Below are 27,461 nucleotides of genomic sequence, written 5' to 3'. Positions count from 1 at the left end.
CTTCATAAAGGGTTTTGTGCTTTGACAAATGCTCAGGTGAATTAACTTAGATTCCAGGAGTTGTCTTTCAAGAATCTGGACAGTATCCACTAGTTTAAAATGTAAAACCCAGTTGCATCCTAATGACACATACTGCAGTTGTGTGGAATGGGTCCTGCTTTCATCATCAGAGAATCTTTTCTCTCAAGCATGTTCCAAATTCAGTTTCAAGTTTACATACCTAGACAAATGTTCTGATACTGATGCATGCCATGCACCCACAATTAGAAGCCTAATTTTTTTCTTCCAGACAATTTATTCTATACAGCTGTTCATCAGCAGGTCATGCATTTCCCCATGTGTCACCTTTACTGAATTGTTGACATAAGCAAAAGTTTAAGGACTACAGTTAAATACATAGTTAAGAATATCCACTGAAACTTCTCAGTCCACAATTCAATCTTCTATTTTAACAAGTGTGCTTAACTTGAGGGAGCTAAGTCCACAACAAAATATAGGTTGTTCTTAAATGAATTTAGGTATTTAGAAAATATGGAGGTAACTCGGGTGAGGGGAGGTAATCCTGCCCTTCTACTCAGCCCTAGTGAGGCCACACCTGGAGTGCTGTGTCCAGTTTTGGGCTCCTCAGGACAAGAGATATGGAGATATAGACCAGGTCCTGTGGAGAACAAAGATGATAAAGGGAAGGGAGCATCTCTCTCACAAGGAAAGGCCGAGGGAGCTGGGCCTGTTCAGCCTCCAGAAGAGATGCCTGAGAGGGGACCTCATCAATGTCTGCCAGTATCTATCTAAAGGGGGGGGTGACAATGGAGCCAGACTCTTCTTGGTGGTGCCCAGCAACAGGGCAAGAGAACAGCCAGAAGGGGATGCACAGGAAACTCTGCTGGAATGGGAGGAAGAATTTTACTGTGCAGGTGACTATGCACTGGAACAGATTGCCCAGAGAAATTGTGGAGTCCCCCTCACTGGAGATACTCAAAAACCGCCTGGAGGCAATCCTGTGCCACATGCTCTGGAATGGCCCTGCTTGAGCAGGAAGGTTGGACCAGGTGACCCCACTATGGTCCCTTCCAACCTGATTCATTCTGTGAATTTGCTAGAACCACTACAGAATGCAAGAACTGAGAAAGAAGAGTATTACCACATCCAAAATAGAGAGATTTCTAACTAATCAGAGAAATTAATATGACTGATTTAAAAAAACCAAAAAAAACCTAGAAAACCCAAACTCATTAAAGTGTCTTGGCAATCATTTGATTAGGATATACCTTTTACATTTCCTAGTCTGAGGCTGTAAGTAGAAAATAATCACAAATTTCACAGAGGAAAAAGTGATGTTCAGCATTTGTGTACTGAAAGCTTAAGTCCGAGCCTTGGTCAACTGCTACTTAGACAACACACTGCAGCCAGCAGCAAGATCCTTAGTCTAATGAGTGTGCTTTGAAAACATTGCAGCACAAACCACCCAAGTCAGATAAACTAGTTTCACTCCTAGGAACAAACACTGCAGACTTATCCCCTTCCTTCCAGAAACAATGTTTTAAGGAAGTTTAAATACCTGCGATATATTATTCACTGAGAGGTAAAAATATAAAAGCATGTTTTAAGATGCTTTATACCACATCCTTAGATGTAACCGTAAATGAACAAGAACACCATGGCTTCAATTAAAGTTATTTAAATTTGAATGCAGAGAATACTTTATTAACTGATTACAGTTTTGATGACCAATTTTAAACCATAAGTAGTGTGGGAAACATAGTGGGGGACATTAAGGCTGAGCCACATATGTATAGACAAATCTGGATACTGATATTCTGTACATTTAACCTCTGCTTTTTCTTTATACATCATTTATTCAGTGTCTGAAATTAATCAAAGAGGAAAAAACAAAAAAAAACCAGCCACTAATTTAGTCTTATACCTGAATGCATTTTTGCATGGGTTTTTGAATGCAGTGTAAATTTCAGTGGAGATGAAACAGACTTTTTTAAACCATATTCCCAATGAAGTGTTTAAGTATAACTGGAGTTTGTTGCTATTATAGATTTGTGCAATTATTTTTCTCTTTTGAAAACTAGCAGTAGCTCTCTCATGTAGAGGTTAATCTATTTAAGATAGTATTTAACTTACCTAACAGAATGGGAAATCAATATAAATTAAGTGCCTGTGGTGTGTATCAGTTTTCCGGTTCTAAGCAACCCCTATCACTTAAGTGGACATACTTGCAATTTTACAGAATTACACTGACTTTTTAACAAAACCCAGAAAAAAAGAATTAATTTACTGTTTTTGAGCAGTGCTCCTACACAATATGATAACTGTTTTCCATCTGTACAGCTCCCTTTTGTAAAACTGGGCAACACATATAAAAGAAAGACAGACATCAATGGTTGGTGTTCTGAAAGATATTTCAGTTCTTTAGTTCCAGTCACTGAAGGAAGAGGCAGAGGCAAGTTTGAATTATCCCAGAAAACTGAACAATTGGTTTTATTTGGTGTCTTCAAGATGCTTCACCTTCTGTGGGAGATGTAGATGATGTAGGAGAGACCATTTCAGGTTTTCGTGAAATTCTGTCCAATTCTGCCTGAACATCTGTTAAAACTGGCTTCTGACCTACAAAATAAATGTGTATCATTCAGTCATGTTTATGAAAAGCCTATGGTATCTTCAATTCTCCAATCAGACAAATCCTAATAATTGTTACTGCATGCTTCGGGTAAAAAAATTAAGGCATAAGGCCAAAACCCTAAAGAAACAGAAAGGAAACAGAGAGAAAGTCATATCCTTAAAGTATAAAATACAGAAGACTATTAAGACTAGCAGTTATGACTACTTCTATACAGTTTTCTGTATAATTTGTTTTGAAATAATGCTGAATGTAAAAATCAGGGGTTTCAGCAAGCCCAGCAAAGTCAGTTTTGTGTACCAGGTCAACACAAACCTGACACCACTGCTCATGGGTACACACAGACCTGCAGATGGCAAATCCCTTTCTCTCCTCACCCACTTATCCCCTCCCTAACTTGGAATGGCACAAACATTTGTGCAGCCACACTCTAACTTAATTCAAACTCAAACCACACCATTTCCCCCACTCTTTTAATTCCTCCTCCTCGGTCTAGGTTTCTATCCCACTATGTTCTATAGCAAGAATGGAGGAGAGAATATGGGAAAAGGCAGTGCAGTATTAGGACTCCAATACTATGACAAGGGTGCACAGCATCTGTAAAAGAATATTCTGACACATATGCAGTTGTAGCAGTGTCCCAGCATCCTTTCTGAAGCTGCAAATTAATAGGAACTATCCATAAAGGTAATTTTGGCCAGATGTACTTCGCTGCTCTTCAAATCATTTAACTAAAGATAATACTGTATTAAAATCAAAACAGTTAATGTTCCAACTAATAAGCAGTGGAATTTCCCAAAGCTGCTGAGGAAAAAGTAATTCTCAAATCCCAAACTGCTGTCTTAACAGACAGTTTTCAGATTTGAAGAGTGAGTGCCGCAGATATCACTAAATACAAGACAGAAAACACTGAGGATGATGACGAGGTCATATCTAAGCCAAATTTATTAGCATTTATGATAACTCCTTGAAAACATAGTCCTTTCTGATGTTAAACCAGCTGTAAACCTAACCCTTCATTTGTTGCAGAGTAGGAAATTTCTGAGAACTGTTTTGCTCCTTAATGATTAAATTCTGTCCTTGATGTTTCTGCCACAGCTCCAGACAGAACACTTTTCTGGAGTACTACCTCTGTTTGCTTGGCATCATCCAAACCTGCTGCCAGCCACTCCCCACAGGATTTTTCAGTGGGTGCTCTCTGTGCCTCATATTGCGTCAGCTGCATTTGTTTGAACAATCTCCATATGTTGTTCAAACTGGCACTGCTGACTTTGCCTACAGCACATTAGGAAGCACTCAGACTTTGCTTAGCCAAAGTTTGCACTTAGAGTTTTGCACTTAGAAAACGGAAGTGTGCACAGGTGAAAAAAAAAATCAGGGTTAATCTACACAAAATGTTAGTGGGAAGTGTGAAGTACCAATGAAACACCAGCATTCTCCCCTAAGTGCAGCATTATTAACCTCTGGGGAAGCAGGGAGTCAGTACATTCCTGCATCTAGTTTTAGCACAGTCACTATTAAACATTTCTAGATTAATAATATTTTTAAATTGCCTCATATATAAACAGCTGTCAAAAGAAAACACCATAAGTATTTTTACAGGCTGTCACTAAACTCAAAGCACTTATCAGAGCTAGAACATTAGCTATTAATTTAAAGCTATTTTAATACTGACAGTATTGTCAAAAAAAATCAACTTGAAATACAGTCCTACCCTATTTAAATAAGACTAGAAGAGGCTTATGGCATAAGCTATTTCACTGGGATGGTGGAAATAAGGGAAAAAATCTAGGAACTCATGTTGATATGATTCATGCTTAAACAGCTACATGAAGGTTTTCTTTGCTCCTCTGAAAGCCACAAAAATACAATACTAAAGTGCTGTGAAAATAAAAGCAAAAAGCCATATAGAATATAAAAGCATTTTTATATATCTAACATTCAGTTAAATACGGTAGTGTTCTTAATTCTGATAAACTATACTAACAGGAACAATGCATTCTTCAATTTAGATTGAGTTGATCTTTTGTCATTAATCATACCTGACTTTTTTGCTGATGGTGGTAAGTTGCTGCCAGCACTTCCAGTGCCACCTCCTCCTGGACTGCCACCAACACCACCAGGGCCACCAGGAGAACCAGTTTTCTTGCTCAGGAGACTATTGAAGAAGTTAGCCAGGACTCCTTCAGATGTAGCTCCAGCTACAAGGGGAAGAAGGAAAGAAAAAACACAACACAAAACCAACACAGATTTTCTAAGTAAATACTGATTTAGTGTGTTAATAAATCTAAATAAGAAAATTAAAGCAAGCAGGCAAAGCAATTATTCTGCTTCTCCAGGTACATTTGTGCCTTCATAAGAAAAGGTACCTTTCATATTGGGATCAATCTTTTTTGACCCGGTGGGGATAGGTGTAACACTGGCAACATTCGATGTTACAGATCTATTTGGTGTCCTAGGAGATCCACCAGGAACTCTTGGTGAGGCATCCTATTAAAAAAAAAAAGCAACAGAAAACAAACCAACAAACCCAAAGTGTAAGAACAGGTTAAATGAAGCATTTTGCTATTTCTCACAGCTCCTAAGCTTTTGTATTTTAAATATAGTATCTCATGCAACTGAAATGACACAGGATTAGATTTTGCTGATTGCATACAAATCTTTTCACACTTGTAGAACATACTATTAACTTTAGTGTAACTAAAGCACAAGAGAAGCTCTTAATTTCATCCCCATGAGAAACCTGAAAATCCATCTGTTACTCAGTAGTGCCTCTGACCATAAATTCATTCTAACATACGAAAAGGAGAGCCAGGCCCTTTAGCCCTTACTGTCAGTACAAGCTGTCGTGACTCACTGTGGAGTGTCATAATTTTAGAGCACTACGAGTCTTTAAATACTATGTAGTTTAAAACAATTAGATCAAGCAATATTTGACAGTGCCATTAAAATCAAACTTCTAAATAAATAAAAGTTAATGACTTTCATGTGATGGTATTTAAAATTTTTGTTACTAACCACTGGCCTTCCTGCAGCAGTAGGTGGTTGTTTCGCCAACTGTGACTGCAAAAAAAACAAACATACATGTAAGTGTTAGATATTACAATGACTAAGAATAAAACCCCAAGTTTGTATTGAGAATGTTGTTAAATTAAACTCTTGCTGCTTGTTTCATAGACAGAAAATTACCTGCTGCTTCATAAGAAACACTTGGTCATCCTCTGCTACAATTTCTTTTTCATGAACAAACTGCAATACAAAAACATGAGCATAAATTTGACTAAAAGAAAGAAAGAAAGGTATTTTCTTTTTTATCTTCTGGTGAATATGACCAAAACATTCAATGAAGTACATGTATAAAATACTGTGATTGCTGCAAATCACATTTTTCATATTTAAGACTGCTGCCTCATGATTCCATTTAGGCCAAGTTAATTAGAAGTGAAATAGAATTATCATTAACTCCTTTGACCTGTCAAGTATAAAGCTGTAGATACATTTGTAGAAAGACCCACTAAAAAGTTCACTTAATTGCTCAGTGAAAAGGAATTAGGTAAATGTTCACAAGGCACATTCAGGAGTTTCAGGATCAGTAAGAAACATTCACAGATACACACACTCTGCATCACGCAAATGTCTCCTAATTTATTGAGGCCTCACCTCAGTATTACTTTATAAGTAACTATGGCACACATGACTCTGCAGCTGTGTTGCACCACACTGGTGTAGGAACTGGACACAAACATCTCAGAACCCAATTCTATGCATCAAATCACAAGCACTCTCCTTCCAAATAAATTCATCAAAAATTTTTCCCAAGCAAGCATGGGAAATATAAGTATCAAAGTTTATAATCCAGGCCTGAAGTTCGTAAGCATGCAAAAGGAAATATTGTCAGTTATATTTTCCTTGGATACCTATTTAGCATGTCTTGGTAATTACCCTTAAGATTTCAGAAAGGACATAGTATTAGTTTCCTCCACTAAAATAATTCCCAATTGAAAATAAGATCAGTTACAAAATCTTAGCTTTGTTAGAAAAAAGCCATAGAAATATTTGCCTTCAATAACTTTTGAGTTCATGGGAGTCCACTGCTGCAGGCATTTTGTTCAACAACCTCACATATGTTTACAGGTCATTCTGTCAAGGCCTTTCATTAGATAGCACCAGGGAAAATACACCAAATGTATGTAGAAGCTGTTTGCACATGTTTATTTTTGATTTTACACTGTCTCAAGCTTTCTTATTTTAAATACTCCAAAAGAAACAGAAAGCATTATGAAGTTATAAACAACTCAGAGCAAAATGAAATGTTCTTAAAGAAAATGAACACAACCTGGGAAACAGGTAAGTCATATTTAGGCTTTTCAATACCAAACATGTCTTAAAAGCAAATCAAGTGTATTTGTAGTCTTAAACAATGTAACAGTAAGGTGTAAGCTGAAGAAGAGCTATACAGAACAAAAACACATAATGATCCTTTTTGTTAACTAAAGAGCAACTTTAAGTACAAAACAAGAACATTCCTTCCCCCCCACCCCCAGTACATCACACTTTTGATAAGCTGGAAGCACAGTCTCAATGAAAGAGAAAAAAAATGACAGGTAAATAAATAGCAAAGAAGTTAAATGCAAAGACATCTCGGTGTACCTTTCTGACTGGTGGTTTTGTTATGATGTCTTCAAAATTGTCATCTGCTTTTAGTGTCTGGAAATTCTCATGCAATATTCCTATCTTCTTGTCATTATCCCAACCTGCAGGACTAGAGAAGGGATTATTTGGCTTAAAATTCTATTGCTGCTTCAGGCTATTCTTGCATGCACTCCTGAACTGCACACAACTGAGAGCCAGGAAAGCTGTCACAGTGCCCATTCTCCAATGCAAGATTGATCAGTATAAGTAGGTAGAGACTGGTTCACCATGCTTAACATTTCCCTTTGGAGCAGTGTTTGTAATCTTCATCCACTGGAGAAGTGAGTGTTTGTAATCTTCATCCACTGGCACTCACCAAATTCCAGCTCATGAGAATGTTACATGGAACTTTAAAAGGCATAAACCAAAAATAAATGCAGCTTTACAGTATTGCAGATTTTCATTTTGTAGTCACATACACACAATAGTGCAGATAACTTACATAAATACCGCATCTTTTTCCACAACAACAGCTGGAACATTGAAAGGAAATCCGTACAACTTCTGGACTATATATTTATACACTAAATCAATGTTTTTGTTTTCTTTTACTGAAGTGTAAATAAGTGCTGCCCCATCTAAATAAACATGTTAAAGAAAACTTTGTTTAGTGGAAAGTAAGAGAAACTAAAGTAACCTTTAAACTATCAAAAAAGGGTCAGCTACTTTGTAGAATTTTGAAAGGGAATACAAACCCAAAGCAAAACAGGTCAAATAACTTCCAACACTTCATTCTGAAATAAGCTATTAAGTAACTTAAATCAATCTTTCTTTTTTTCTGCATTTGTTCTAGGCCACCTCAACTCTTGATTTTCAAGTAAAGCAAAAGCTTTTCTTGCTTTCAAAGCCTCCCAGTACCAATGGTTTCACTAAATGCCCTTAAGAAGTCTTCTGCTTTTAGTGAACAAAAAATTTAAAGCCATATCCTTGTATCTTCTCATTATCCCACCCTGCAATCACTGCAGCACTGACACTAGCAGCCAAATATCTTCTACTTTCCCATCTGCGTTTTTTTTTTTTAATTAGGGGAACAAACTCTCACATTATACAGTGATCTGCTTTTAAAGGAAATGAAGGCAAATGAGTTTACTATGTATCATTTACTAAAAGACCAAGAGAGTGCTTAGTATTCTAGCATGGTTCAGTATCAAATTAACACATTTTATGCATAGGATTAATAAAAGAGTAATTTTAACTTTGGGATTATAAAAATACCAAATTCCCTAATTTATTTCTACATGCCTGCAATTCAAATCCTAGAAGAAAGTCATATGGTGGGGTCTGATTCCTATTCTGGGAAATTCAGAATGGAATTGCAAGTTGTACACGGCATATGCAATTATGGAGGCTAATCCCTACTGTTTTATATTCTTCTGCCACACACAAGAGTCACTACATAATTCCATTTTGAAAAATTACGTCTTGGAAGCCCTTTGAAGGAAGTGCCATTTCAACTGAGGTCTCTGGCTCTTGAACTAACTTTTCCATCTGTCACCTGCTGTCCCTCCAATAGCATTTAAACTTCCCTTTACCTCAGCACAAATGATGACAGACACAATGTAGGCATGTTACTGGCATCTAAAATCTACATCTCAGCATGTCTATCTGAATAAACAATATTAGACTCGTATTTTATACACTTCTAAAAAAATGAAGTTTAAAAATAATAATAGCAGAGCAACAGCTTCTGGGCATTGTCTCTGTATCAATGCAAGAGAAGTCAGTGGACCTTGCCTACAGCAATTCACACCTCTTTCCTTCTGTCCTAACCTCATCCTGTGGAATTCCTGAGCATGGAGAAGACTGCATATTTGGGACAAAATAACGTGCCTTATGTGCATCTGGAGCAAGATCATACTTAAATTAATTATCTTGTTGGTATTTAGGGAGGTTGTCAGCTAAAATGTGCTGTTCTGAGAACTGATTTCCTAATTAGGGAAATAGAGGCAATTCATGGTAAGGGGACATGCTAGAAACTCTTGTAGCTCTGTAAAAAAAAAAAAAGGTACAAGAAAACAGAAAAATTTTATTAGATGTTGCCCATGGGGGTAGCTGAAGGAGACTGCAAGCTACAGTAAAAGAGTTGCATCCTACTTTGGTACAGACACAAATATTCTTCTAAGCTTGTCATAATTAATATAAACATTGAACTGAGTAATTGTATCATCTTTATGATGTGTTAAAGGATACATTGTAAGCAAAACCGTCTGATATGTGACTGAATGAAATCGAAGTGTTCATCTCTGTAGTCATGCTCTTTTTCCAGAACACTGATGGCATCACACTGTCAAAACAAACACAAAATTAATATACTGCTAAAATAACAGTGCTGCTACACATCCAGTTCACAAGGGGAAAGGGAGATGGAGTGGGGTTGGGTAGTGCAGAGGAAAACAAAACCTTCTAAGATAGTTTAGAAGCACAACTGAATGTTTTTGGTTTTAATAATATATAACCAGATGGACATGTACTGGAGTCAGCATAACTTGAGAGTTCAAGTGACTGGAACTTTTCATGCACTCTCCCTCCCCACTCCAATGCACTCCCCACCCAAAATCTCTGTTGAAAACTTGCCACTAAGTGACATCATAATTTTTTATCCAATGTTTTTTTACACACTGTGGCATTAAAAGACTGTTTTTAATCCAGTTACTAACTAGCTCTTTGCATAGGAAGGCAAAAGCAAGGAATATGGAAGCAGAAAAAGAAAAAAGGTGTGGGGGTGGAGAAAACAATAGATGGAAACGAGGAGGTGGGAAAAACATGCTGTTCAAATGAGAGGGTTAGCTTTCCAGAGAAGGAACAGCATATGCATCAAAAGATTTTGGCCTTCCTGGGGGACAGCAGAGGCTGCAGATGCAGTATGCTTAATGCCAATGAGAACTGAGGAGCCAGGGGGAAAAAAACAAGAAAACCAGATGAAAAATAGCCACAGGAGAACCACACCATTATTTTCATTAATATGGTTACATATCTAACAGAAACCAAAACAGATCACATAGACCCCTAAGAACTGAGAAAAGTTAGAAGTGCAGCACTTCACTAACTACAACTCTTGAAGAAGTTATCTTCAGAAAAATAGCAGAAATATTAAAAAAACCCCACTATTTTCAGAATATTGAGCACTGTGGAAATCAAGGGGAATTCTAGTTGCTTATTGACTAGCTCATTTCTGTGAGCAAAATCAGGTCTGAGGTATTTCTCAAATCCTTGAAAACTGGTAGAACTAAAGGAAAAGCTAATTCCAACAGAACATTAAATAATGGGTTCCAGAAGATAACCAATCATCAATATTAAACACTTAAAGAGTTCTTAAGTGAGGTATTCAGAATAACTAAATAACCATCTGCTTCCCACCCCAATCCACAATTGACAGAGTTACTTCAATAAAATATGCAAGAGACCTAAAATGTGAAACAAACCTTTGTACAAACTACTACTACAGGAATGCCTAAGTTACATGTTAGTGTATCTGCACCCAGGGGTAAAATCACACTGTCATCTTTGTCTTCCTGTAATGAAGTATTTCTTCTCTGTGGAGAAGCTGGAAAATCCTCGCCTGGTTCTATATACTCCTGGAAGTCTCTTACCACTGAAAGTAAAAAAAGTTACATTAAAACATCAGCTGCTTTATTATTTCAACAATGATTTCCACTGCCATTGATCTCTAGCACTGTCTGCATCTTGGCGTTAAAAAGATGGAGCATGCACCTAGTCCTGGCTAGCTCTTCGCTCTGTGCAGCACAAGGGAGAACTAGCAAGTCTGAGATATGCTGGATCAGTTGCCAGAAGAACATGATCAGAGAAAACTGCCTATAAGACCAATATGAAATAATTTTTTTTAATCATTTCATCATGAAACCACTAGGCAGTTGCTACTAAGGATTGCTGTTTGATCTGCTTCCTAAAGGACATAAGTTTCCTTCCATTCTTCTTGGCAAAGTTAATGGAACAGTTTCAGAATAAACAGAATTAAGCTTCACACAAACTGCTTAGCTGCCACTGTATACTAGGTTTTACCTACAAAGACCCTTTGTCCACACTTCACTCTCTGTACAGTGACTCAGTAGTCGTATAAACAAAAAATAATAGAAAATGTAAACACTACTTTAAACTAGCTTTATAACTAGTTAATAGCATATTAAACATTTGGAATGCTTTAAAATTATCAGATATTACTTTAAAATGTAGCAAGCAGGGTAAGTTACTCTAACTTCCTTTTTTTCTAATTCTTGTTCCAAGTCCTTGTCATGTTCTGCTGCACACACCCAAGCCTCTAATTACACACTCACTATTCCGACAGTCAGGGATACAAAGTGAGGCATAAAATGTCTGTATTTTTCACATCACATGTCCTGTTCCACACAGCAGAAACAAGGCTCTACCAAACCAAACCACTGCCTTCTATTCCATGAGTAGCACATCCTGATTCAGCACAAGAAGTCAGGCAGCAAGGCAGCTCAGCTGCATCATGCGCAGGGGCAGTGAACTACACCAGAACATCCTCCCTTCTGTGTTAATCCACTGCTACCTTCACTAAACTGACTGAAGCCCTCTGAGTTTATACCTAGAAAAGTATCTGTTGCAATTAACAGAGCAAGATTTAGTTCAACACCCTGGAGGAAAACTTATGTTGGGTCAAGATTATTCAATTTTTCTGCAGATCTTGGAGTTCACAGTAACAAAAAGCACATGCACACGTTATCATCTCAAACTGTCAACTCAGGCTCTAATTCAAGTCTGGTTTGAAGAGCTTTTAAGATTCACTGAATGTATCTGAAACCCAGAGTTCTCACCACAATATGCCAGTCACTCTGCAATGTCTTTACTGTATAGTATCCTGTCCTGGGATAATCACATAAATCCTCCAGTGGATTCCTAAAATTCCCAGTGTGTGATCATAACATACTAATCTTTATGTAAGTATGGAAAGCAGTATAAAGGAGGAATAATTTAGTATATCACAGCTCCAAAACTGTGGAATACTATCTTCCTTAGAAAGATAAGGTCTTCCTTAAAAAACACAATTTCATTAAACACGGATTAATTCAGTGAAGAGGAAGAGCTATTCCAACCTTTCACACACAGCTATGTATCCCCAAATGCCCTTCTGTACCCTCACAGGGTCTGTCTTTGAGTGGAGTTAAGCTACTAGAATTGAAGACAAACACAGCAGCACGCCTCCAGAAAACCACACACACAAACCCTCAGCAGATTTGAGTCCTGGTAGCAAGTTAAATAAGCTCTCAGGAGCACTGAGCCTGATGCAAGAATCTAGTGGGATCCCGTAGCCAAAAGTCAGGCAAACAATGTTCCCTCGTCCTTTTGGCAAGCTCCTGGCCGCCTAGCAATGCATGAAGTCACCTCACAACGTGATCAAAACAAAAACCAGCTTCCAGTCACAGCTGGATTGTGTCCAGGGTCTCTGTTATAGCCAGTGTTCAGATGACTTAGATCTGTAAGAATTAGACCAGATGATAGAAAACCAAAACTGACAAAACTAAATGGCGCAGCATTTTTTTCTTGACTCCTTTCATCACTTACATTTTCTGGATTTTGTAGTTTCTCTATTCTGTTCACTCAGTCTATATAGAAGCAAAACTATCAGCTATACACCTTTTATAACATACTGCATCCATACTTTCATCCAGCAAAATCCTATCCTGAAAGTGTTTGAGGGAATGTTTAACACACATGCACTAACATCCAAAACCAAACCAAAAAACACATCCAAGAGAGCTCAACTCCTCCCACCTGGAAGATATGATTCTCAAGGATACTTCCCTTAGAAGAATCTCTCCCTTAAAGGGACAAACAAAACAACTAATATTCCACATACCTCATTTCAGAGTATCTACAACTCTCACCTTACATTCCACTTCATCACAGCACAGCTACATTTCTAAATTAGTGTAAGCACTCATTGCTTAAAAATGTACCAGTCAGAGTGCAACTTCAGACTTAAAAAGCATGTTTAATCATGCTATTTGATCTCAATACGCAGCTTTCTCAAATCTCTTCCTTGTAGTAATTCACCAAGAGATGAATGGGAAAGATTCAAATTCTACTACCCTAAGGGAAATGCAAAGGGTTGCTCAAAAATAACATGGAGCTATAATGTGAGTTCAGTCAGCCAGTTTAAGAAACCCTGCAAAATCTTTGTGTTCTGCATGTTTAAAACTAAAAATAGAAGACACGGACAGAGCAACAAACACATAGCTCTGTTAACATCAATAATAATTAAAACAAAACTCTTCAAATGGAAAGGGCCCAGACATGGCCATGCTGCCATAAATCCTCACAAAATTTACACTTTTGGTAGGCACAGAACAGGTCCCAGATTCTCTAACTGGCTAACTACAGGAACAGTTAAGAAGCTGATGTAGTGATCTGCCTTTAAACAAATAAATGAAAAATTAACTGAATGCTTAGAATTTTTTTTTTGCCTGGTGAATCTTATCTAGAAAAATACTTAAAAAGCAAGACTAATTTCAGCTGTGTTCATTCTGAAAGTTTTTCCCCCCCCATATTGTTATTCTGTTAGAAAGACTAGTATTGTTCACATAGCTTCTTGAGACTTATCTGAAGCTAGACTTGCTTGATAAGTTCTAACTTTAAATACCACTTCCAAAGAATGAAAAAGACTGCAATGGAGAGATTAAATGGTGCAGAAAGCATTAAGCATATTTAAATGGATTCCCATGTATTTGCAGAATACTCACTCTTTTGCTCCATTTCTTTCATTTCTTCAGGAGGAATTTTTAACTTGTCAATATGTTCTCTTACAACACTTGCCCATTTTTGTAAAGAATCCAGTGCAGTCCAAGGTCTAGACATGTCTACTACCAACATAACTAGAGTGTCCTTTAGAGAGCTCGCCTCCATTGCAAATTTAAGAAGACCTTTGTGATACAGGTCACCATCCAAAATCCATACATTACATCTTGTTTGGTCTACAAAAAAAAAAAAAAAAAGGAAAAGCATTTAATGAGATTTACTTGAAAGACACCACTACATAATGGCTATTGAATGTTCTTTGGACATGTAAAATACAAGGAAGAAAGCAGATGATGTTTTATCAGTCCACTGAACATACATAATGACACAGCAATCTGCAACTTGTGGGGAGACAAGCTCCTCCCCTTTCAAACCCTGAAGTTTAATGGCTGATAACTGAAGATTTTAAATACATTATCTGAGAGAGAAGATCCAGAGGAAGCATTCAACATTTCCAAAACAGTTGATCACCATTTTTGAGTAAGAAACTATTTTCTTCAAGATGCAACTTAGAAGAGAAATATTGGATGAACTCAGTCATCTTTTTGCAGCCATTGGCCTGCTCAGCTCTCAAGGACTGCCATCTCTCTTTCAAAACTCCATCTGACATGGTTGGATAACTCTTAGAGCATAGAATGTACTTCAGCCACTCAAAAAAACCTGAAGAGCTGTAAGTTTTTAATGACTGAGTTTGACTTAACAGACTGTTTACTCTTCCAGTTTGCAAAACGACAATCACCATACAAACAGACCATCCCATTGTTTCCCCCCAAAAAATACCACAATACTAGAAATTCACAAACACTTGTTCAGTATAAGAAGAAATGCTGATTCAAAATTAGTTGGCTTAATGTAATTACATGTCCTTTCAGGCAGATTTTTATTACTTGGTACAGAAGTTCTGAGGAAGACAGTTAAAGAAAACTCCCAATCTTCTTACATCTGGTTCCAAGCCATCTTGGAGACCAGTATCCAGACATGAATGTCAGGAAAACATGTGATTTCAGAGAAAAAAAAAAAAAAAAAAAAAAAGGGCCAACTTCTTCTAGCTCTCCTTCAACATGTTTAACATGTTTGGGATTTTTTTTTTTATAGTATACACAAGAGTTCCCATTTTTCTCCAAGACTTCCAGTACATCCTTATTCACATCTTATAACTCCAGGTACTGGGATATTAAACAGGACCTTAAACATACTTTTTCCTTTCTAGCCATACCTTCACCCACGTTTTTGGATTTTCTTGTTTGTTTTTTTTAAATCTCCTTTAGCATTGTGCACAATTTCCTACCCATGAGCTGATGGCAATAGTCTTGCAGATTGTGTGCCAGCAAGACAAAGGTTTCTCTGTAGGTTCACATTAACTACTTGCCACAGCAATTGAAATGGAAGATAGAAGCCTGGTCACCTTCTCCTCTAGGCCTGAGGAACACACATCTATTCAGAATATTGCAGCTAAGTCTGCTTCCCTGGTCTTTTCTTTTTAGCTTTTTCTTTAGACAGGTTCCTCTCTTTCTCTACCACTTCAGTGATCATTCCTGATATCTACCGAAGAAATTACACAGACAAACTTCCTTATGATACAAATCACTTTTGGCATAAGCTGGATTCCTGCATGCTATAAAGACAGAAAAACATCCCACTGTCATTTCAAATATCACACTACTCAACCATTGCTTTCAAACTGGTTTAAGATATTGTTACAAATACAGACTCACCATCTCGGTCTTCATCATGCACATTTAAATACAAATACTCCATTCCTCTTCCTTTTTTGTACTCCTCTATTCCTTGAATTTTTCCTATTAAGCTAGTTTTACCTGCTCCATCTTCACCTGAAGAAACAGAAGATATCACTCAGTCTTTAAGCACAGTTACATATTAAAAATCACCTGGGGCAAAAAGAAAACTGTATCTTAACAGGGTAACTGAGCTCATTGGAGTTTTGAAACACAGCAGGTTTTGCCCCATCATCCATCTGTTATAAGTGCATGCTTCAGCTTCAAATATTATTTTTACTTATTGATAAATGCAATTATGACACCAACAATGTTACCTGAAATAGGCTTTTATACAGATCTTTAAAAGCATATGCAAAGGAGTAGTTAAACACCTCAAACAATTTCAGTCTTTCAACTATAATCAAAGTAGTAATGAAATTTTTCTAAAATAGAGTTTAATTCACAGTTAGCTCCTCTTACAGTTCAGAAGTCTCTCATTTCAAACAGCACACTGAATAAGGCAAATCTGTTACCTCAGCTTTTATGAATTGGTTTCTTTGAATATTTTCTCTTTTACAGCTCTCAAGAAATTTTAAAAAGAAGTGACAAACAGTAAGCCCACTGCCTTACAATACATTTGTGTGTATTTGGACAACACAGAGACAAGCCCGCAGTCCAGATGCATTCACTCCTATTCTCTCCCTTCCAAAGGGAGCTTGGATAACCACTGAACCTTACAGCATATGCACAATGTAAACACTTTAACTACTGTCAGAGACCCTTCTTGAAAAACTTCATTTGTAATCATGGGTCTCAGAATTGGAAAACTTCATGTGCATTTTTTTCCAGTTCAAAAGAGTAATCAAGTTGAATTTGGACATAAAGCAGGGGTTTGTCAGTTTGTTTTCTTCTCTAATTTGCAGAATGATGAGTATTGTAACAGACGTGACAAAATTCTTGAAAGTCACAGCTTATAAAACTGAGGTTTATCCCAGGTCCCTAAGAAACACTTTATCAGTTTTGTGTCAAACAGAACATTTTTTTCCCAAGTCTCTCCTATAGAGGAAGAGTCTAAACACTTGCTTTTAATCACATAACAAAGACAAAAGTTCAAGGGCAGTAATTTTCACTGCTAGACATAATGACTTTTTCCCTGTGAAAAGAACTGACCACGATCTTATAGGTGTGGCTACTATAGCTATAACCACTGTAAAGAACAGAGATATTACACTTTGATAGACTGATTTTGAATTTGCTTAACATATCATCCCCAAATTTGCCACACTAAGTCTTCAATTCAGAGGATAACTTTATTTTCATATTTCACTAACACTGGAAAACATAAGACTGCCTACTCTAAGGTGCCATGGGAATTTTACTCAATAGAATGAATGCATTTTAAATGAAATACATTTTGAGAAAGAGAGAGAAATAAGACCAGCACTGAAGTTTGAAATCCAGTTAAGTATAGACAAGTTAAATGAAAAAATAAGTTGCATTCCTTTAACTTATCCACAATTTAAGGGTTCATTTGTGAGCTCCTGTATTAAATCAAGATGCACATTAGCAAACAATTACAGCTAGTTTTAAATAACCATTGGAAAGCAATGCTACTTTCTAGTCATACATCACGCTTTTCCTCTTGTAAGAGTATCTTTTAAATGACTCTGATGAAGAGTGAAGAGTTCAAGCTTCATCACCATAGCTGAATTACAATTCCTCCTCTGCTTTCACCTCTGTACTTACCCAAGCTTCTTAAAATTGTCATCTACAAATAACTGAGAAGACTTTATTAGCTGCTGCTCTAATGTTATGAAGTTGCTTTAACTTTTGCCAACAATGTCTTATGATTCATTGTGCTATTCTACCTTTCTGAATTGGCAGCTTCAATTAATGCATGCCAGCAGAAGGCTCAACAGGTAAGACAAATGAAAATCTGTTACTCCTTTTAATGAGGGGTTGCACCAAAGAGCTTTCTGAGTTTCTCAAAACAGTTGACTTCCAGCTAAGTTCTTTTGCATACTAGAGTTTGATTCACACAAGTGACAATAAAAATTGCTACTTGCTTGAATTTGGGAAACTTTACTATCTCCTGTGTGTATCTACCAGCTCTTAAAGTAGCCGCAACAATTCTAAAAAAACAGACATGGTTGTAAAAAGTTCTGCATCTGATAAAATATACACCTAAACAGCCTAATTAAAACATACAGATGGCTAATACCTAGACAACTATTGTTACAAAGTGCTCATGCTAAGCAATATAAGCAAGCTTGAAATATACTTCCCACAGGCCCCTTACTTGTCATGGCTCTGTGTTATGTCATTTCCTCTCCAACCCCGTATTTCCAAATGCCTAAAATAAATTGGAGTTCAATATTGTTAAATTAATACCTTATGACAAAGTAAGAATTGGAATTTTATTTTCCCCTCTACACTAAAAGAAGCTTTACCAAGTACAGCACAAGACAAATTGATTTGAAGTAAAATGAGTACCTCTGGACACATATGCACACACAGCAGTAATTTCAGCCTTCCATCACAGATCTACTTGAATTTAATCTGTTCCATGAGGAAGCTTGTCTATTCTCTTGTCCTTAGCAAATATTCACCCATTTCAAAACATTAAGATCGGGCAGGTGGATCACTGACACACATAACAGTTCTGTACAAGTTACTGCATGAAGAGAGCAGCACTCTTCTTTCATGAGGGAAGCCAGAATGATGCATCAGTGAAGTCTGAATTTAATAATACATAAACCAACTAGTTTATCAACAGGATGACCCATTTGCAAGGGTACAAAATAGCTGCCTATCTAAATGTGCCCTAGCCCACAGGAGATCCAGAGTTCTTGACATATTTAAACCAAATTAGAGTCAGTAGTATTTTAAAAGCTGTGAGGAAGTAAAAACAGGACCATCATTTATGACACAAGGACTTCCTCTTTTTTGCCCAAACAACTGATCATAAAGGTGAGGAAAAGATAACTGTCTTGGCCAAGAGGAGACAGAATCACAACAGAATAGTTTGGGTTGGAAGGGACCTTCAAAGGTCAGCTAGTCCAACCCCACACTAGTGAAACCCAGCATGCTAAAACTTGAGGTTTCATCTACGTCTACTTTCTATGCATAGTATGTTGCATATACCTTTTGAAATCATGACAGCTGCAAACGTATTTGTATCCTTGTTATTATTTTTTCCCAACCTAGTCTTCAATAAAAAACACTTGAAAAGTCAACACACTTTGAATATACTGAGTTATGCTAAGAAAGAGCAGCAGCAGATTTTTGCTTTGTAGCTACTCTTCAGCAACAATATCAAAACAGAAAATCTTAAACCAGTGCTTATCTAAAACTCCTAGATTGATTTTAGAAATCTCATTATCAGATTAATTCTAAGTGCTAACTTCTAAGACTTCTCAAACAAAATTTATTTAATTTACTTAAAATAAAATTTGAACAAAATCAAACATTGTAATGCTTTACCTTGTACAGCATCTTCTCTCCCCCCCCAGAGGAGAGAGAAATATATGTGAGGAAATTAAAGTCTATTAGCTGTTGGAGGTTTGATTGATAATGCACAACATACTGATATAATTAACATTAATTGCTACCTGGGGCATATAAAAAAGTATATATGTTAAGAAAATATGTAAATCACAATACATATATGGCTTTTCAAATTACAAACCTTAACACATTTAACATATTTACCTTTTTTTGTTTGTCTCTGGATATCTCTAAAGTATATTAAAAAGTAATACTGCTTAGTTTCAGACAAAAGGAAAACTTCATATCCCCTAGGCTCAAACATTACTGCTTATTAATATTATGAAATAGAATTTTTTTCAAGTGCTACTGAAGCAATATAGAAAACAGAGCCTTATGCACCTTCAAGAATAATTACCATCAATCTCCATTTCAGAATTCTGGAAAATCCTGTAGCTTCTTTATTTTTAACTGTGGGATAATTAAACAACTGACTTCCATACCTAAGCTCACAGAGCAAAACATTTCTGACATAGCATTTCAAGGGAGAATAAAAATCAGGTAGATTTTGCACCCTTCTTTTGCAAATAACATAAAAAGGCTTCCTTTTGTGGTGTAAATACTAAACAAAATTTCTCCATTAAACCAAACTGCATTCACACATTAATACAATAGTGAGGAAACAGAAGTGATGTTTCTAACAAGCAGTGCTATGCACCAAAGCTGAACACTAGTAAAAGAAAAACAGATTTAATTTTGCACAAAAAAAGTCAGGCTAGGAAGCAGTTGAAACAAAGCCAAACCAATCTGCTTACACACAGTATTTCACTGTCTTGTTAACAAAATGGAAAGTCTTATACCCAACTAAACAAACGCTCTTGCATTTTTATCCGCACACTGCTGCTACTACATTCCTCTCAGGAGCTCCAGTTTGGAGTTGTGAAAGCTCCTCTGTCCAAGGTGCTACTCTGTTCACAAAACAGATTTTGAAAACTTCCTTCTTGCTGCTGCCCCCAAACATATAGGAAACTGTAACAATAGAAACCCTTCCCAGCCTCCTCCCTTCTCACTACTCCAGGCAAAAAGCACTTTTACTGAGCAGAAAATCAAGTATCACTAAATGTTCTGCTACAATACAGAACTTAGCAGAATGGTCCCCCCCCAGATAGGAAGAGTGGGCAATGAGGTGAATGAATCTCCTTCTGTGAGTGCAGGCAAACAGGCACTTATCTGTGTCCTGCTACACCAACTGTTCAGCCATAAACTACTACATTAGAGAGGACTTAGGCTCTCCGTTACAGAACTTATTCAAACTTTAAATTAACATTTTCAAATTCAAAATACTTTAAATTAACATTTTCAAATTCAAAATATTTACTACTCATGCTACTTCCACATTTCTTTCAGTTTAACGAATGAAAACAGAAGTAGAATTTCACTGGTCCTATAACAAGAATCCTTTAACACTTCTTACTTGCCACAGAAATCTGTGAAACATGGAAGAGCAATCAATGTGTTATCTCCAGGACAGGCATGAGCTTTAACTGCCTGTCTAAATTGTTCCTCCATTGTAAAGTGTCCAGTGTATTTAAAATATGTCAAGGCAAAGAGACAAGAAGTGAATATTTATTTTGTGTCATCAGTATTGGTAGCCTGCCCCTCTTCAATCCAGGACTGTGATTTTATTTCAACAGCTCTTTGAAAAACTCTGGATGCTGTACTTGTTTGTAGTCTATAATCCTAGTGGTTCCTTGAAGAAAGATTTTTGTTTGAATTTTAAACCCATCAATTAAAATTCAGCTTGATATGGGAATTCTACAACTCATCTCTAAAAAAAAAACCACGTTCAAACAAGGCCAAACAAAACTAGAAGTAATGGTTCCAATTAACATCTTCAGCACACCCCACACCCCTAAGCATATTTTTGTTAATCAGCTTTACACTTTTTACAATGCAAAATACTGCTTCTGGATAGAAAAATGCAGAATGTCCAATATCTGTAGCATAAAACATTGCATATTTTTATAAATAGAAAAAAAAATCTATCTTGCTTAAATATGATAAAACAAAGCCACCAAGTCTAAACATGAGTTAACAAATGGGGTTAAAATGCCTTCCCAGAGTCCCAGAGCAATCTCTATTCCATACCATGTGGAATGCCTAAATCCTGACACAGTGGCATAGAGACGTAATGATCTTCTTCCCACTAGAACCAAGCACATGTGCACTATTGCTATTTTCAAGATAAAATACTTGTCACAAGCTAATAACTGCCTTTTCTACAGCTGCATATTAGTGAAAGAGGCTTGTTTACACATTCTATACTAATTGAAGAATGTCCTTTACAGAACAAGACCAAAATAATCAGAGTAAGCCAAATTCAGTTTGCTTTCAGAGAATTAAAGAACAAAATTTGTTACGCTGATGAGAGCCCTCTATACAATCTCTCAAACCAACATGGAAGCACACAATAAGTAGGCCATAACAAGTTTACAAATAACTTGTCACTAAATTTTCACTTGCTCATTGAATAAAAATTGTCTCCTTCTCCAAGTTTATTTTACTCTGCCAGATAAATCTTTCCCCTCACATACGGTTCACTCGGTATATCTGCCGCACTGAAAAATTAAGTAACTTTTCTGAGGAGCACCTTAATTGCAGGTCAGCCTTTCAACATGACAGAAAGCAGACTGCAGATAATTCTTCCAGCAAATATTTTGCCATGCCCTGCACCAGAAGAATACACAGCCTGACTGTGGAAATATGTACAGCAATGGTGTTAACAGTGTTTGGAGAGACCCACAGTCAGAGAAAGGCAAATATTGCAGAGAATTCTACAGTGACTATGAACAGCATCCATTTCTAACTCAGTCCTTCTCCTTTAACATAGCAGGAAGTTGTCTAGTGTATTTTATCCAGGTTCAATACCAAAATAGTATAATCCCATGTTACTATCCATGGGACACCTTTATTGGTACTCCTGCCACTAACCTGCCTGAAAAACACAAAAGCACAATTCCTTTCAGTATTCTTCGCCTTTGGAGCTGTTTCTGAGATAGATCCAGTAACCAGCAGCACCTCTGACACTGCAGAGACAAACTAAAATAAATGTAATTCAAGAATTTCAGAACTTTCCAAGCTGTTTTAAGTGATTTCTACTACACAGCATTCTTGTAATTTTGGATTTTTGGAGGGGTATTATAGCAGGAAGGACAATAAAGACAATACACAAAGTTGTGTACACAAAGAAGTTGTGTATTTAATTCTAAAAAAATGTAGCTTCAAAACAAGCAATTAGAATTTTATCTAGGTCAATGCCCCATCAAAACAATTGACACTTTAGAAGCATAACTCTGCTGACCTAAACACAATTTGACTACATTTGCAAGGCTTTCATTGCCTGCAGAAGGTGAATTAGTTGCAAGAGGACAAAAAGAAACCCTCTGAACTAACTTCTGCAGTACAAGGGTTTTTAAAACATTTGAGATTAATAATATGGACAGTATGAACAAGCAGTATTTTATCAGTTTCAATGATCAAATTATAAAAACTAAAATAAAATAAAAGCTGTCAGGTTTTGGAAAGAAAAAATGAAAAGAAAAACTAATTTTTATACTGTTGAGTACAAATTTAAGTAAGCAGATTTTACAATCTCATGAAAGTTTGCCATATCAAAACTTAACTTTCAAGTTCTTCATATTCCACAGGTCCACTAGAAAAAAGCAGCAAGCTAAACCTGCTCTTGAAGATACATTAGGAATGGCTGCTACTGCAGAAAATGGTACACCTACACACAGAAAAGTGTACCTGTAAATTAGCTGTGGATTCTGCTTCTTTCCAAGCATCCTTACTGGATGCCACTGGACAGGAGCAGAGCTCCAAGATTCAAACAAACAGGCCTAGCCCTGGGAAGTGATATGTCTGGGATAAAGAGAATACGTGGACATGAGGCAACTGAACTCTCACTGCCCATTAAACTCAAAGCTTTTATCATCAAGTCAAGTAAAATGCATACAAAACTCAAGCCCACTAGTGATTCACAAGAAGCATAACTGTGTAGTAAGACACAGAGAGTCAGGCATATGAGTGTCACTGGATGGTTTGACATTGTTAAAATTGTAGGCAAAGAATATACTGGGCTTCAGAGACAGAGAAATGTATGAAACACAAAGCCAGATAGAAAACAACTATTCAATTCGCTTGCCAGCTGGAAGCCTGTGTTCTGGTGCATCCTGGAATGACTTTGAACATTACTGCTTGAATGCATGCAGCAGTTTATTGGATAAATTATTAGTTCAGGTCTCTGAATCCAAGCCTTCACACATTCCACAGCACTAAGGATTCCATCCATTATCTGCAATGGTGAGTTGTCAGCTGCTCCCCTCTACTCCACTCGCTGATGTATCAGAAAGGGAATGAACACAAGAGCTCCCAGTTATAAGCATCAGTTCTCTCATCACAAAAACCATCTCCTGTGATCAACTACCTTTATTACACAAATGACCAAAAGGCCCAGGAGAAGAAGAAAAAAGAGAAAAAAATAAAGCAAGAGCAACAAAAACACACTGCTTTGGCTATCTGCAAAAAGTAGCTAGAAATGTCAATGAGAGCACTCAATATCCTTAAGAAAGCATGGACATTTTTACATTTTCTGCTGGTAGCTATGGCCACTATGACAAAACTACCTAGGAATCAGAGCAGGAGGGACTTACAGTAAAGTTTAGAAAAGCTTGCACTTTTATTGTTTGTTCATACAAGAACAGAAAGATGAGAAGCTTTCACACCACATGTGGTGCCAATCAGAGTTTAAACTTTAAAGAAAAATAATTATTGAAAAAATGTCTGCAAGTGAAACAACTTTGGAGAAGTAAAACTGTAAGTCAATTAATTTTGGGCTGATTTTGAGCAAATGACTACCAACATTATTTGTTAACCTTCACTTCACAAAACTATGTGCCATCTCTAGAGATTAACATTTGGCATTCCAGTCTCCTCTAGTTAGATAACTCCAACTGCTTTACAGGTTCTTAAAAACGAGATGTTAACACAGCTAAAAATAAATACTGAAATAGCAGAATTTGCATGCCAGACATAGGTTTCCAGAACAATTAGGCATACAACTATATGCACTGTTTGAAAAATAAAAACACTGTAGGCAAATTAGAAAACCTGTCCTAGCAAACAAAAGAACACTACATGGTGGGTTTTTCCAGTTGGTTTTTCAGGGTGGGGCCAAGAGATGTTGGAGGTTTAAGGGATTATTTTTAATGCAGTTTGTATTGAAAATAAGCACTCATTTGTTACTATAAATCATATTTAATCTGGCAAGTTTTGACCAATATGACTGTTTATACAGTAAATATTCGCCTGCCACAAACTGACTGAAAACTATCATGATGCTGGTCAGCTTTACATCTTTTGCTTAAAAGTACTGAAAGTATAAAGAAACTTAAAATTATCATGCCGGGAAGTACTCTGTATTAGTAACAAAAGTTGGTACAAAACTATCTAAAGGAACAAAGCTTGAACATAGAGGAAATGTTTGGTAACAGAGAAACCATAAACACAACTCAAAAATCCAAACAGATAGAACTTCACACACTGAAATCTGTCCAATACAGAATACGTAAAACCTCTCCATTTCCTGTGCCACTCTGCTTCAGGAGCAGCATCATAACTTGCAAGTGAACAACAAAGATTACATATTCTCATGAAAACACAGCCATGGTCCTCACTAGCCAGTCCTCAGACCTGATATTCTTTTTCCTAAATACATGCCAAATTTGGGGTTTTTTTGCCCCCTGTTGGATCAAGGCCTTCCAGAAAATACAATTTCTAAGCAAGAATTAGAATTTCTTCTATAAATCTGTACATTTTCCAAAAAAATGCATCAGACAAATAAAGGAGAAAAAGCTTTTACATTAAGTCATTCTATAAGCTCTACATAAATGGTAAAAAAGGAAATTTATATACAACAGGTTGTATGGCACAAACTACATGAGCATTCGGAAACAATCTATGGTATCCTTTCTAGCTCTGAAGGAAGCAGTCTCCAGTTACTGAGCACTAAGGATTACCTGACTACAAAGAGAGAGGAAAAACAAACAGGGTAATCTTCTTGACAAGGATCACAGCTTGAAGAAGAATTTTCCAACTTCAGCAAGGACAATCATCCAATTTAGGTTCAAAGTGTCGTACAAAAAGCTGCCAATCCTTATGAAATATTTCCTTTGTTTAATATCACTGCAACTTCCAATCTCAATATCCTACTTAATTACATAACATACAAGGCAACAAATTAAAGGGTAGTAAGTCTTGTTAGAGCTTCAGAAGACCATGCTACCATCCTTGCACAGTCTTCTCGTTCTCAGTCAGTTTTAAGTAACCACTCAGCTTATCAAAACAGGAAGAAAAGGATCACAGTGATTGCTTTAGGATTACAGAGGGAAAAAAAAAAGCCTAACTCGAAAAACCTCGAGAGTATAAGCCACGAGGCTACGCAGAATCATAGCGTGCACAGAGTCTGCAAAAATATCTTTACTGAGTTTTAACCCTGTTTCCAAATATTAGCACAGTTCTTTCTGGGGACAGGGAGGCTGTCAAAAGGAGCGGAAGAAGCAGCTAGTTATAAATCCATACACCTGAACTCATTATGTTGTCTACTGGTAATAGTACTTAATAGTCTTTGAGGTACACAAAACAACAAAAACCATACCACACTAATAACAATACTAATAACTATTCATACACATACACTTGAGACCATCCATTTCTCTCTCTCCTCCATGAAGCTTTTAATTTTGACGTATCGTTTTCCTTCATGAATTGCAGCTGGGTGTCCAATCACCGCCCTATCAAAGTCCCCTTCCGTACCTCTCACCTTGCCGAGGACCAGGCTGGACTAAGGCCTTGGGTGGAGATCCCAGGGCGGCAGCGCTGCTGCTGGGTGCGAGTGGGCAGGGCAGAGCCCGCACGGCCCTCCCCGCCCTCCGGCCCGCAGGCAGCACCGTCATTGACGCCGCTCGGGCCATGGGAGCGGTTTTTGTGTCCGCATGACACACCGCAAGCGCCGGCAAGCGGCACCGCCGGCTCCGGCGGGGGAGGCTTCGGGAGCCGCACGCCTCCCAAAGCCAAGGCTCACGTGGGAGAGACAATAACAGCTCCCGATCCAAGCCATCCCCGCCTATGGAGCCAGGCTGGGGGAAGAACAGTGAGGGTATTATGGCGAGGTACCTACGATGAGGCGCGCATCTAAAGTATCTGTGGACAATCTCCAAAAAGAAGCAAAGCCATGCAAAGGGAGGAAGCGGGAGGGTTAAGACAGCGCCTTGCCACCCATCACCCCCCCCTTCCCTTGGGGCGCTAAACAAGGGAAGCTGCAGGCGCCCAAGAGAGCTTAGGAGCCCGCCTGTGTGCGGCGGGGATGGGAGAAGGATCGGGATGCTTTCCTCAGTCTGTGTGCGGAGGGGAAGGCAGAAGGACCGGGATGCTTTCCTCACCCAGCAGGAGGACGTTCTTCCCCGAAGGCAGCTTGGAGCGCGAGCGCGTGGACACCTCGCTGAGGATGCAGGACCTGGCGAGGAGAGACGACAGCGCTTAGGAAGGGTCTCCTGCTTCCTGCCGGTCCCCACCCTCGCCATCCCCTGGGAATTGGGGGGGGCTACGGCATGAGGGGCGGGGGGCAGGGCAGGAGCTGCCACTGCCAAGGGGAGGTGCCCCCCCAGCTCAGTGACTGAGAGGCACTGAGCTCCAGCGGGGGCGGGGGGATTATCCAGCCCCCTTCCCCTCGCCCCCCGCAGGGCACCGTGGCGCTCCGAGGGCGGCGGCCAGCGCGCCCGGGTCCGCGGGGCGGGGCGGGCACTCACCAGAGGTTCTGCCCATCGTCCTCATCGCCGCCCGCCCGCAGCTCCGCGTTGTTGTTGTTGGCCGTGGCCGTAGAAGCGGCGGAGGAAGCAGAGGAAAAGCTGGCAGCCGAGCCGAGCCCGGAAGAAGAAGAGGAGCCGAAGGAGCCGGCTCTCCCCACCGCCGCCGCCATCTTCGCTGCTGCCTCCTCCTCCCTCCCCTGCCCCGCCGCCTCCCCGGGACGCGGAGCGGGCGGCGGCGCCGCGGCTCCGGCGGGGACCCGGATGTTGGGAGGGGCGGGGGCGGGCCCGGGGCGG

The 27,461-nt window shown here is 38.3% G+C and overlaps 1 protein-coding gene across 1 annotated transcript; it reads right to left on the bottom strand.

Moving 5' to 3' along the window:
* Positions 1-1,667: 1,667 nt before the first annotated feature.
* Positions 1,668-27,401, bottom strand: DYNC1LI1 (dynein cytoplasmic 1 light intermediate chain 1). The gene is made up of 13 exons (XM_005518977.3): positions 27,168-27,401; positions 26,802-26,875; positions 15,814-15,930; positions 14,044-14,274; positions 10,744-10,913; positions 9,512-9,605; positions 7,764-7,899; positions 7,280-7,391; positions 5,819-5,878; positions 5,648-5,692; positions 4,999-5,119; positions 4,672-4,830; positions 1,668-2,616 (listed from the first exon to the last, which is right to left on the bottom strand). Exons 1-13 carry the CDS (start codon positions 27,335-27,337, stop codon positions 2,504-2,506), a joined length of 1,602 nt encoding a protein of 533 aa, XP_005519034.1. The 5' UTR covers positions 27,338-27,401; the 3' UTR covers positions 1,668-2,503.
* Between the last annotated feature and the right edge of the window lie 60 nt (positions 27,402-27,461).

The sequence above is a fragment of the Pseudopodoces humilis genome, chromosome 1 (genome assembly GCF_049639895.1).
Source record: "Pseudopodoces humilis isolate 2021_Gansu_Grassland_sample_001 chromosome 1, ASM4963989v1, whole genome shotgun sequence".
NCBI classification, from domain to species: domain Eukaryota; kingdom Metazoa; phylum Chordata; class Aves; order Passeriformes; family Paridae; genus Pseudopodoces; species Pseudopodoces humilis.
This window is presented reverse-complemented; position numbering and strand designations above follow the sequence as displayed.